This window comes from Aspergillus vadensis (assembly GCF_003184925.1).
Source record: "Aspergillus vadensis CBS 113365 unplaced genomic scaffold BO88scaffold_1, whole genome shotgun sequence".
Classification (NCBI taxonomy): domain Eukaryota; kingdom Fungi; phylum Ascomycota; class Eurotiomycetes; order Eurotiales; family Aspergillaceae; genus Aspergillus; species Aspergillus vadensis.
In genome coordinates, this window is record NW_020292039.1 from 1,626,697 (window position 1) to 1,639,303 (window position 12,607).

The 12,607-nt window shown below is 48.6% G+C and overlaps 2 protein-coding genes across 2 annotated transcripts; both read left to right on the forward strand.

The window, feature by feature from the left end:
- The first annotated feature begins 532 nt into the window (after nucleotides 1-532).
- Nucleotides 533-3,403, forward strand: BO88DRAFT_440021 (origin recognition complex subunit 4). The gene is made up of 2 exons (XM_025709754.1): nucleotides 533-2,428; nucleotides 2,500-3,403. The coding sequence occupies exons 1-2, from the start codon at nucleotides 860-862 to the stop codon at nucleotides 3,139-3,141; spliced, it is 2,211 nt and encodes a 736-aa protein (XP_025568385.1). The 5' UTR covers nucleotides 533-859; the 3' UTR covers nucleotides 3,142-3,403.
- Nucleotides 3,404-7,223: 3,820 nt separating this feature from the next.
- BO88DRAFT_448400 (uncharacterized protein) lies at nucleotides 7,224-7,793 on the forward strand (the record flags this gene model as incomplete). Its single annotated transcript, XM_025710434.1, has 3 exons — nucleotides 7,224-7,292; nucleotides 7,464-7,494; nucleotides 7,627-7,793. 3 exons carry the CDS (start codon nucleotides 7,224-7,226, stop codon nucleotides 7,791-7,793), a joined length of 267 nt encoding a protein of 88 aa, XP_025568386.1.
- Between the last annotated feature and the right edge of the window lie 4,814 nt (nucleotides 7,794-12,607).

Here is a 12,607-nt window from a genome sequence, read left to right on the forward strand (position 1 = left end):
TCTCATAGTCCGATGTCCTTGGGATAAGGGTTCAAACAACCGAGGTTGCCGGCAGATCGTAAACCTGCTTGTCCGTATGGACCTCTTACTCGCCCTGGAAGTATGCTATAGCTGCTCAGGTTCCTGACTTGTCAGTTCCCTTCTTGGTAACACTTTCTTGCCTTTTAACTTCATTGTATAGTTTGGTTGGGACATTCAAGCGTGGTTATTTGTCCCGGCATTCGGGCCGTGATATACAAGCTATGCCATGATGCTTGTGATCTTAACCGGGGGAATATTCGTCATGGACCTATTCTTATCCACTTTCACAAGTATATTCGGGGAGATGGTAAAGATGACAGTCTATACAGTCTTGTGGTGATTCTGAAAAGATGTTGCTAGTATGTATTTTCATTACGTTCTTTTCACCTTGTCTGTCAAGAACATGCACCTGACCTGGCGTCATGTCTTCTGCCTCAGGCATGAAAGGCACCCGTGCCTGGCCCGACTCCATCCAGACTCTCCGTCAACAATCAATACAATCCTTCCATTGAGCCAACCCAGTCTATCTGAATAGCTGGAAGTGGCCATAATCGGATCTGTATAAGCTATATCTTTTCTTCTAATTAACACAATTATCTTTTGTTTCCTCATCCCGACCACCAATCCCATCGAATCTCCCGGTCGCAGTCCAAAAATATTTCCTTCTCCGCATCTATCCCTCCGCTCCAGTGCCGCACCCTCTGATGTTTCCTGTGCGCGCAATTGACCTATCCTTATTATATACCCGGATATAAAAGACGATTGTTACGAAGCTGCACCGCAATCACGAGTAGTGCAGCTAAACCTCCCCCGACGACGCAATACCCATTTCAACACAATGAAGGACCCGCGCGCCAGCAAGAGGAGAAGGGTGTCGGACGCACAAGTGGTTGACGAAGATGGAGATACTACCATGGGTGAGGGCGCTCAAGACGCACCCATCTCGCCAGCAATTGAACAGACGAAAGCTGCGTCTCCCGCAGCCGAAGACCCAGGAACGCCAGCTACATCGAGGTCAAAGCGGCGGCGATCTTCGCAGGGCGCCGCAGTGACTGAAAAGGAGGATGAGGTACAAAATACAGATACACCTACGAGGGGTGGAGTACGGTCGAGTGGACGACAGCGAAAAGCGCCGCAGAGGTATGGAGACGAGGTCGTGCATACGCCATCGCGCAGGAGGAATGCTTCTACCCTAGGCGCGAATGGGTCGACGACGAGGAGCGCTCGCAGGGCCAAATATGTTTCGGAAACAGAGGGCGATGAGGAAGAGGAGGAAGCAGAGGTCGTCGACGATGATGACGACGACGAGGACGAACCGTCTCCGCAACCGAAAAGACGACCGACACGGACGCGGTCGAAGAAAGCCACGGTTCGGTTCGAGACGGATAAAGATGATGCGTCTAAGAAACGGGACGAGTCGCAGATGTCTCCTACACCGGATGATTTCCAGGATGGGCTGGAGGACCTCGTGTCCATGCAGTTACAGCAAGATCTTGTCAACAATGACTTGACCACCACTGAGCAGACCGTTGCCGCTAACGGGGAGCCGCTTCCAGATTATGCTGCGAACCTCCAAGCGCTTGTGCAAGAAGGTCTGACAGAGGAGCTGCGGTTACTGACAGGATATGTTACGCAAAAGCTGAACGGCAAGCGACGGGTGCCACTGAAAGGGCTCGAGACTGAGTATCACAAGGTCAACCATCTGATTGAACAAACTGTTACTGTCGGTGAAGGTAACTCGATGCTACTTCTTGGATCTCGTGGAAGCGGGAAAACCGCGATCGTTGAGACGATCATCTCGACGTTGGGAAAGTCGTACAAGAATGACTTCCACGTTGTCCGTCTAAATGGCTTCCTGCATACGGACGACCGATTAGCGCTCCGCGAAATGTGGCGTCAGCTTGGCCGTGAGACAAACACTGAAGATGAAGCTGGCAAGGTTAGCAGCTACGCTGATACCATGGCTACACTCCTTGCTCTTCTGTCGCACCCAGAGGACCTCTACGGTCCGTCCAATGAATCAGGTACTGCGACCGCAGCAAAGTCCATCGTCATTGTTCTAGACGAGTTTGATCTGTTCGTCACACACCCTCGCCAAACACTGCTGTACAACTTGTTTGATATCGCGCAGGCGCGCAAAGCCCCAATTGCCGTAATCGGGCTCACGACCAAGGTGGACGTGACGGAAATGTTGGAGAAGCGAGTCAAAAGTCGCTTCAGTCACCGCTACGTTTACGTTCCACTGCCACGATCCCTGGAAACGTTTTCTGACATCTGCTTCGCCGGACTCAATCTGGAAGACGAGGAAGTCTCGGAACTGCTAGAATTGGCTGATTCTGAAGAGCAAGCCATCCTCCAATCTGACAGCTGGAGTCGCTTACTGGAAGGATGGAGAGCTTATCTGCAGGTAAGTGCGCCTCATTACGCTACAAATAACCACACAGACCACGTTTTGCTGACCCTAGCCGGCAATTCTAGGGCCTATGGATCGACGAGGCGTTCGCATCCCACCTACGAAGGATATACCATCAAACTAAATCCGTGAAGGAATTCTTCACGAGTGCTCTGATTGGACTGACCGACCTCTACCACAGCACCCACTCTCTCACTACTACTCCCGAAGGAACATCTTCCCTGGAGATCCCCACCGCTACCACCTTCACCAGTCACCTTCTAGCCTGCCCGGACCCTGCCCCTCTCCCATTCTCCGCGTCGACCACCGCCTCCGCAAGTCCCTCATCTCTCCCGCTCTCGCTCCTCCTCGCAGCGACCCGCCTCGCAGCTCTATACGAACCAGGCTTCGAGACAACGCAGCTCCAGAGCGCTGCGCCACTGGCACTCTCCTTCCCCGCAGCGTACGCAGAGTACGTGCGACTGCTGACGACGGCCAAGACATCGGCCTCAGTGTCCGGAGCAGCGGTCACTCCGGGACGGGTCTGGGGTCGGGACGTGGCGCGCGAGGCATGGGAGAAGCTCGTCAGCTGGGGGCTGATCAGCCCCGTCGGCGGGGGCAGTGGCACAGCAGACGGACGGATGTTCCGGGTAGAAATCAGCTTTGACGAAGTAGTCGAGATGGCCGGCACGGGAGGATCATTAGGACGGTGGTGGCGGGATGGCTGAGCAGGAAAAAAGCCTGCACGGTGCAGGGAATTGCCCGTGTCAGGTGAGGGGGGAAGGAAGCAAAGGAAGGGGGAACTCAGCCTTGCTTGCTTGCTTGCTTGTGTTCAACAACGGGGATATGTGGGTGTCTAGAACTAAACTTACTACTTGGTACTATGTTGCATTGCATGAAGAGGAATCTTACACACACACACACACACACACACACACACACACGTTGCATGTTGCACACATTCCGTTACTCCACATAAGAGGGTTGAGGGGTGGGACGGACGGGTCGAAGGTACTTACTTACTTTTCTTATTGTTTGTAACAAGTATTCCATCTGCCTATCTTATACTAGGCAGCAGCAGCAGCAGCAGCAGTAGTTACCTACCCATCCCGTCCTCACTCTACACAGTAAACTGAAAAGATAGCTGCCTAGACAGCAAATAAGTAGACGTCTGCCTAGGCGCGCGCGCAGAGAACCAACAACCAAAACAAGAAAAGAACAAGATGGAGGGGAAAGAGAAATCTACCTTGCAGAAAGCCTAGCCTAGCAAATTACTAGACATACTAATCTAGTGTAGTCTAGTAGTCTAGTCTAGACAAGTTACTACTATACTAAATTCTAACTTCCCCACATATAAATAATCAGATTATGTACCTACTACTTAGTAAAATATGGACGTTGGTTTAATATGCATGAGCCGTGAGGTTGAGGTAAGTAAGTAATAAGCGGAGTGGTGTTAACTTGTTTGAGTAGTAGGTGGTGGTCGGGTATACATTACTAACTTAGTAGTAACATATTAATTTCTGTGTGATTTGTTGTTACTAACTAGGTGGGTAAGTTAGTTAGTGATGTTTGGCTAAATAAGTAGTAGTTGCAGTAGTTGCAGTAGTGATGATAATCAGTGGGTTTGGAATTTACCCCTCATTACTTAGTATCAGATGTTGCGTGGGATGAGATTTCCCACTATGTATGTAGTAGTTGTCTGAAATGGGTTGTGTTTTGTTGTGGGATGAGTGTATGTATGATGAATTATATAGTAATCAACAGGTACGGAAATCTATACATATTCGAATAGTATCGGATGATGAAGTTAAAAGGTAAGTCTGACAGCATATCGCTATAGTGCTAAGTATACGGTCAATTGGCCGGGGATAATATTGTCAGAACATCCATACATCATAGTACTGTAGAATGAAAGACGACTTGTGGCTGAGCTGGTCGGAAGTGACGGAAATGACGGAAATCAGTATGAAACTCTCTTTCTTTTGTTCTCGAAAAGATATTATTAGGATATATATTGCATGAGGGCTGTAGCTCAATCATTGATACTAATTAGTATTATGAACTGAATGAATGATCACTAAAGTGCTGTATTGTAGCGTGACTTTTACACTATATAGAATCGTGATCATTGGGTAAGATAGGAAATATCTGCGTGTATGTGATAGTATAGAGTACAGTTAAGAATGTTTATTTCAGTTACTCCTACTCCGTAGTAGTCCACCATCGCGAGTGCCATGTCCAGTCGCTAGCAGCCTCATTATCTGCATAGTAGTGACCATTGTAAGTCAATAAGTCATTACCATGGAATCCACATCAATGGTCTGATTATGTGCATATGGTTATGCAATGGAAAATAGGTACTATTTAGGCAAGTAGTCGATAATAGTAAATAATAAGATCGCCGATTAATACAGTAGGTTGGCTGTATGAGATACGTTTTTAATTCGCAGAATGATCGGTCGCGTGGATGGATAAATAATAAAAGTGATCGACCGTTTACGGTAAATGACTCGATGACTAGAAGTGCTGTGTGGATGAATGGATGTGCCTGACATTCTTGACTTTGCTAACATGCGTAGTGACTAGTGTAGACTCTGCAGTCTAAACGGTGATGGGAGATGTGATTCGTGCTAATGGGGTAACTACTAATTGGTGAGGTGGGTTGGGTGATACCGTTAGGAGGGGTTGCGATGTGATAGATGGTCTATAGGGGTCATGCTTAGGTTGACCAACTTAAGTGGTGAGGTAGCCAAGGATACACATATGAGATGGGGCTGAGTGCTGCTCTGGACCTACCGCTGCATACCTAGTCGCTGTCTAGGTATGTACCTACTGCTAGGGTCAATTGTGGGGGAGGGAAAGGTAGTTGGACGGGATGGAGATGATGTGTATGTGGGTTGTGGTGGTCTGTGTAGGTGAGATCGCGATGACGGACGGTTATGATGATTGTCGCGATGGTGTCAGACGGGGCTGAAGGCTGTGTGGCAGAAAAAGAGGGGAATCGGCAGAGCTGCCTTAGCTCAAACTGCCTAGTACGTACCACCTCATGGCAAAGCAGGGTAACCAGCCCGCGTCCGGAATGATGCTACTGCTGCTGCTGCACCGTCTCCTCATGGCAGGCAAGGTACATGGACACGCTGAGGGGGGGGATTCAAGCACCATGCCCATCGATGACCAAAGATTGGCCAGCAGCCTGGGCTGAAATGAGCCATCATCCCTCCCCAGTGGTCTCGACCAGCCTTGTGCAACCCTAGCCACGCCAGGCCGTGAGCAAGGGAGGCTGCCGGACTAGTTCGAACGTAACTCCGGCCAATAATGGGCGGTAGTCTGGTCGATCAGCGTGACAGAGGCAATTCTCGGTTGAGATTAGGTTCCTTTGGTCACTCTGGGTATGAGTGGTGATATGGGACACAGTAATCCTTTTGGAGGGAGGACTAGACCGATACTCCGCACTTGCACCCCGTTCATATCACATAGCTGGTATATGCCCACGCATAAATGACAGTGATATAACCACGCTATAGACTTAATAATGGGGGCGAAAATGCACCGTTATTGATTATGTACGTATGGGCGATGCAACTGCGTGGTTCTGAACCGAATCCTGGTGCGATCCTGGCTCATCTCCATCGCCTGTCGACCGGGGAACTAAGACGAATCGGGGCCACGTCTCTTGCACACTAATGCATGAAATGACCGTCTTGAGCTGGCGCAGGACCAAAGTGGAATCGGCGGCGGGGTTAGCCGGGAAGAGAGGCTGCCTGTTTTGCCGGTCATAAGGTGTTCGTCTGGGGATTAATGAGTCTTTTGGGCAGAAGATAGATTAATGTAATGCGCCCCGGGGAAAGATGTCAGTGATGGGCTTCCGTAATCTGGACGGGATATTCCGCGCCCCAAAGTATGTTGCTGATGCTGCTGATGATGATCCGGTCCAAGCCAAGCCACGCTTGGGCTAACCGGACACTAAGGGGACCGAACAGCGACCTCCAGTCGCTAAACACATACACATGTAGACATCCTAGCAAGCTATTCCGTAAGCTCCGTAGACAGGAGAAACACACTGTTCAGAGTTGACCTAACGGCCAGCCTCGTACTTCGTCGGCTGGGGCTTGCCCAATGGTCGGGGATGGGCATCATTGGCCCATGCACCGACGATGCAAACAACCGAACAGATCCCTGTCGCGCCGGTTCCATCATCGCGCCGCACCCAGTCAGCATCCGGGGCAGACCGGGTCTGTCTCTCGCGTGTGTGCGCGTGGGAAATCAAGCCGGCTGGCCCTTCGCAGGGCAGCGTGAGCAGATGGACGGTGATCCGAGCCATTTTCGATCAGGTTGCACAGCATAGAAGACCCGATTGCGGGATGGTGGAAAGAGGGAACAACAGGCTATCTCCCCAATATCACCCAGTCAGCAATCAGCATCATAATTCACGATTTGCTTATGGAAACAGCTGAAGGGAAACCCCCCTGGAAGCTGGTCAGGTGGGGCCATGACAAGGAAAAAAGCCTTGGGTTTAGTTTTCGCGTGGAGAGCAAGGATCAGCGTCTGCCACAGAAAAGCATCAAATAGGAAACAGTGTAGTTATCATGCATGCTGGTAACCCCTTGCTTCTGCAGCGGCAGAAAGGAAGGCGTGGTTGAGGCCAAGGCAAAAGACACAGTACATACTCATGCCGATTGTGGGCCAAACTGCGTTTTGAGGCAGGACAGGCAGGGGTATGTATAGTGTGCCTATTTCATATCGGGCGTGTCTCAATTCTTCAGCAGAAGAAGCGCTGGAAGTAGTCCTGCATGGGAATGGAGACACCATGAGCGACGACGATGATGATGGCTATGGTGATGAGGAGCAGCAGCAGCAGGACGAGATAGAACAACGAGTCAGCCAATCGCAGCGCAGGCTGACAGCAGTAGCAGCGCATTAGGTTGGCCCGAAGGAAGATGGCCTGAAGTTGGCCTGAAGCAGGGCCCCCCGCTCCGGCTCCGACTCCGGCTCTTTCCGCCTCCGACTCCGACATCCTTTTGGGGCCTTTTTCTCACCTTATTTTCAGTTTTCGGTAAGAGGCCTGGCCGCTTTAGGCCGTAAGTAATCATCTGTACGAGACTAGTCCATACCGTTTCCCTCCCATACGCAATGTAACGCTCAAGGTTCGATTGGCCGCCTCCCGGAAGATCCTCCACGTGCGTCTCGTCTCCTGGAACTGACCGACTCAGGCAGTGAGCCTGTTGACCCTCGGAGAGTTTTGCTTCTGACTAAGCACATTTCGCGCGACGATATCGGCCGCTATGGCTGCTTGGCAAAGGGGCCCCAATTCACGCCCTTCAGTAGCTGGACGCCGGAGTCGGACAATTTCCCCGGGACCCTGCTTGGAAAAGAATAGAATAGCCTGAAGACAATTTAGCAAAGTTCCAAGACAAGACAAAACTAGACAAAAGTGACATGTATGCGGTTTAACTTATCTCCGCCCCCTTCCTCACTTAAGCGGTAAACCTTGAGCCCGGCCGCCCCCAGCGCCCTGCTTACCCAATCCGTATTCCCGTAAATCCTTAGCCCGTCACCTCCATCATATCCGGGGGCCTGTGGATTCATCATACAAATACGGTGAATCAAACCACGCCCCCCAAGACAAATGCCGGAAAGCCCGATGTACACCGTGTGATCCGTCGCTAACTTACCTCAGATAGGTACGAATCCCTAGCCTCACCCAACAACTCACACAAGAGGGGAAAAAAGGATAGGGAAAAGTCTTACATGGTAAAGAGTGGGGGTGACCAGCAACCCCCAACCGACCGACGCCTTCTAGCGTTTTCCAGAAGTCTTCCAGAATCCTTCTAGCGCATCTATCGGCGTCCCACCAGCCCCGAAACAAAGAACCACCAAGCAATAGCGCCCCAGGAGTAGATTAACTCAATTAACTCAACCGTGGATACAGCCTCACTAGTTTCTCTTTCTCCAACGGGGAACACCGTATGATTTTCTTGTGATCTCATATTCCTTCTACGGTTTCCATTGATCGGCAGATCGGAGGACCAACAGTCGGAAAAATTGGACGGCCTGCGAACCACATACGCTTCCCGTCCTGGAAGGGAGGATATACTTGCTTGGGAAGGAACACGTTGTTGACGGATGGGTCTTTGAGTTTTTGCGGACTTGTAGATCCCCAGCCGATCGAAAATTGCGACGTAGGGGCGAAAGCATCTCAACTACTCAGGTAGGTAATATGCTGCGAATGGAGATAAAGGGGAAATTTGTCGAAAATAAAGGAAAATAAAATAATAAAAAAAAGCTTGGTGAACTGAATGGACATCGGCGTCATCCGATCCTGGTAAACTGTAGTAGTATACAAGACTAGTAACCGCTCTAGAAGCTTCAGCTGGGCTTCTTTCGCCACCGAACTACTGCACGATGCAGGAACAGTGCGTACATGCTACGTAAGTTAGTTAATATCATCTCCCGCCGTGATGGTAAGTTGGATTAGACATGCAATCCTGCTGGATTTTAGCCCTTCCAACAACTTCCTTCTAGAAAACTCCCCCAAGTGCTTACTATCGTTCCAGATATCTGGCGCAGCCGATACTAACAGCATAGTAGTACAAGGTAGCGGGTCTCCCTGTGCCCGACAGGATTCACATCCTATCCTATTCCATTGCCCCAGATAAACTATCCTCCTAAAATAGTTCATCCCAACCCTTTTCCCCTGGAGAAGGATTGTACAGGATCACAAATGCCGGAAGCCGAAAGGTTGCCTACCCAAACACACTCTCAGTTGGAGCAGCTGAAACAGTTCTTTCTCAGCCGACATTCCCGTAATCCAATAGACATCAACTTACGAAGTACCCTGATGTTGGTTCAGGGGTTGTCGCCAATTGCTACTATTTTCAACTTCAGCCACAAACCAAGGTCGAAAAATTCCAGGGGCTTCCAGCCATGAAGATACAGTTCATCAAAGTGTCCAGGCTCGACTATCACAGTACTAGATACTCCGTAGAATTAAGACATGCTCATATCAAGCAAACTCTAAGTGCGAACTTTAAAACCCACGGCAGCGGAATATCCCGCCCCCTACATATTGCCCAGACACTATCTTGAACTTACACTAAAGAAAGTTAACGCAGTTTCTCCTAAGCGGCGCACAAACACAACACTAGATAGTACTACTTCTAACGGACTAATAGGCAGATAGATATTAGATAGATTGTTGTAAGTAGATAGACAGACAGACAGACCGGAGTCTAACCCTAACCTCCAAACCCGAAAACCCACCAACAGAATAATAGCAAAACCGCATATGAGGGAAAAATTTTCCATGCCCCATAATGACGACACTTGCGCCCTTCCATACCTAGTTAGTAGTTACCTACCTACTGTAACTAAATATTCGTCATATGACCTCTCCGCTCGTCTCGTAAGAGTGGAAACCAAAAGAGAAAACAAAAAAGAAAAAAAAAAAATTTCTAGAAGTTTGAAAAGTATGGATGTGTATCACCACAAAAAACCCACGTGGCGTACACCCGCGCCCGAGAATACTCCATAATAAAACCGTGTACGGAGTACCTACCATTTACTCTTTTCTTCCATGTGGGATGGATACATACTGCCTACCCACCAGTAAGTGGAAAAGAAGAAAAAAGAGGCTTTTTTTTTTTTTTTTTTTTTTTTTTTTGTTCTCCCGTTGGTTCCATATATTCCACATCTTTGAAATCCGAAACATACAAAAATACAACAAATCAACTGAATCAGCGAAATAAATACACTGTAATATAACCCCACCATTTTTTTTTTTCTGTCCTCAAACCCGCTGCCAAGACTTTACTTACTCCACCACGCTGGAACCGCGTGAACTCTCTGACCGCTTTTCTCTTTTCTCTCTCTTTTTTTGTGTTTCCGGGTTGTTTCGGTATTGGGGAATTCTATGTATGGATCAGGGTTGAGAAAGGGTCGTACCTTGGTTCGGCTGATTTCAGGATGGAGAACTAGGTAATGGAGTAGAGGTTTCAGCCGAGGTATGGGTATGAATGTTCGGGAATGACGTATGAGTCACATTCTGGAACATTTTCCTTGTTCGTTCGTGTAGATGGGGGGTTTTCTTTGGTGGCTGATAAGGGTATGGATTTGGATTTGGTTGAGGTATGTGTTTTGTTACCTGTGTTATGTTTCGTTTTATTGAGTAAATAATAGAGAGTGAGAGAAAGAGAGGACTTGTTTGTTATGTAATTGTAGATCCATAGACCGGATAGGATAGTAGTAGACCGGATATCTGGTTCTCCGGTCAACTAAACAATCGGAGTACTTCAGTATGTAGTTAAGTAACTTCGTAGTGATGGGGCGTGATGAGTAGCAACTCATTTGTCTATTTACATACTGTATATAGTAGTGATAGCTGCTCTGCTGCTATGGAGTATCTAAACTACAACCTATATTAAAGATAGCTATCGCTCCACTAGTCTGCAGGTCACTCTATTAGGTAGGAGGGTAGGTGCTTTGCAGAATTTACGTACTAGCTACGGTTAGATAGATCCATATTAACTCACTCACTAACTAAACTCCGTAGCTAGTTAGTAGCTGCTACCTATTCTGCAGTAGAACGGGATGAAGATGGATCAAAAAAAAAAGCGGACTGAGCACACGCCTGCTGATTTAGGCTGAATAATTTAGCGGCGAATCAGCTGATATGGAAATGATGGAGGCGTTGCTCGTATTTGTCTGAGTATCGTGTGGCTGTTGATAACTTGATAGATAGGATAGAAGTCTGGAGCTAGGCAGGTAGGTTAATCGTCCAACTGCCGTGTGCTGACTTCGGCTATCATCGGGGTATTGCCTGTATAGATCCTAGTGTAGTTACTTCCATCCAAGTATACTTTGATGAACATCTTGTGCCAATGCCAAGAGAGATATACGAAGACCGACTGGTATGTTTCAGCTGTCAAGCCAATATGGCGCCAAGGGGTTGTGGCAGATTGCTGAAGAAATGCCAGTAGGAATTAGAAATTAAAAATCCGACCGGGTTAGGCAGGTTGCCTGGTTTGTTTGCTTGGCTGGGACGATTGGAAAATAACCCATCTACAGTAGATACATGGCAAGGTTAGAGACGGATATAATGAATGACCCAAAGTTAATTTCGAATAGCACGGACGATGGTTTATTCACCAACCACCCCTTAGATCAGACTGAAATTATGATAGACACATACCATGAACCTAGACAGGTCCATAACGACGCCATGCAAAAAGGTCAAAAAGTATAATTTGGAAAGGATAAGAAAAACAAAGTTGATATGTGGCTGAATGAGGCGCACCGATAGCTGAGGTTCTAGCCCTTAGGGATGTCTGACTCGGTCGCAAGCCACATGCCAAATGCGACTGACTCTTCTGGATTATTTCGCCTCACTAATGTTGGTCGATTATTGCGAAGGGACGCATGGACGGGAAGCCAAGGATGGATGGCGTGGTAAATAGTACGATTGGCGCCGTGCAGGAGGCTACAACATCGGCAAATATAGGTGTGCTAAGTTGGTACATTTCTTTGTAGGCCGGAGGAATGTCACCAAGAATATCGCCAGTAGAGCAAGTAAAGGACCCCCAGCAGTAGCCTAGACGCAGCCTTGTCTTGCGTTCCGACGGGATGATCCCTGACCGCCACGCGAGGAGTAACGCGGCTGACAGGGATCATCCATCTGCGTGAACTGGATAGTGAGTTTCGCATGTCGCGGCTAGTAGCGCAGTTGCTAAGGACTGTTGTTCTTGTTGGGGCCGTGTGGATTGGTTCGGTTTGTCTCCTGGGTGATAGAGAGAGAGAGGGAGAGGCTCCAGAAGACTCCGTACATACTGTCATGCAGCAGGATTTGAAGCTATCCGCATACTGATATGTATGGAGGTTTCCCGATTTGGCGACCCGGCCCCCTCTGTTCTATCTTCAAGGCTTGCTGTTACTATTGAAAGGCTGACGCGGACCCTGTCATGACCCTGTAGTAGCATGTATTTAGTGTTGCCTAGATAATCATCTTTAATTCACATGAAGCCGAACGACCAAAGCAATACTTCGGACATGCTCTTTTGTCTGGGCACGGCACAAGTGTCTGACCGCTGCTATCTAAACTTCATTACTGATTACGTGACGGCGTGACAGTGACAGACGGAGTTTCACTTTGTGTCTGTGACCGAGATTCTTTACCGCCAGTCCGGTCACGGCTCCAGA

What these genes read in the sequence shown, in the direction of transcription:
- BO88DRAFT_440021 (XM_025709754.1), top strand. Translation starts at nt 860, where the DNA reads ATGAAGGACCCGCGCGCCAGCAAGAGGAGAAGGGTGTCGGACGCACAA. An exon ending in GATGGAGAGCTTATCTGCAG is followed by an intron (nt 2,429 to 2,499) that starts GTAAGTGCGCCT and finishes CGGCAATTCTAG; the next exon opens with GGCCTATGGATCGACGAGGC.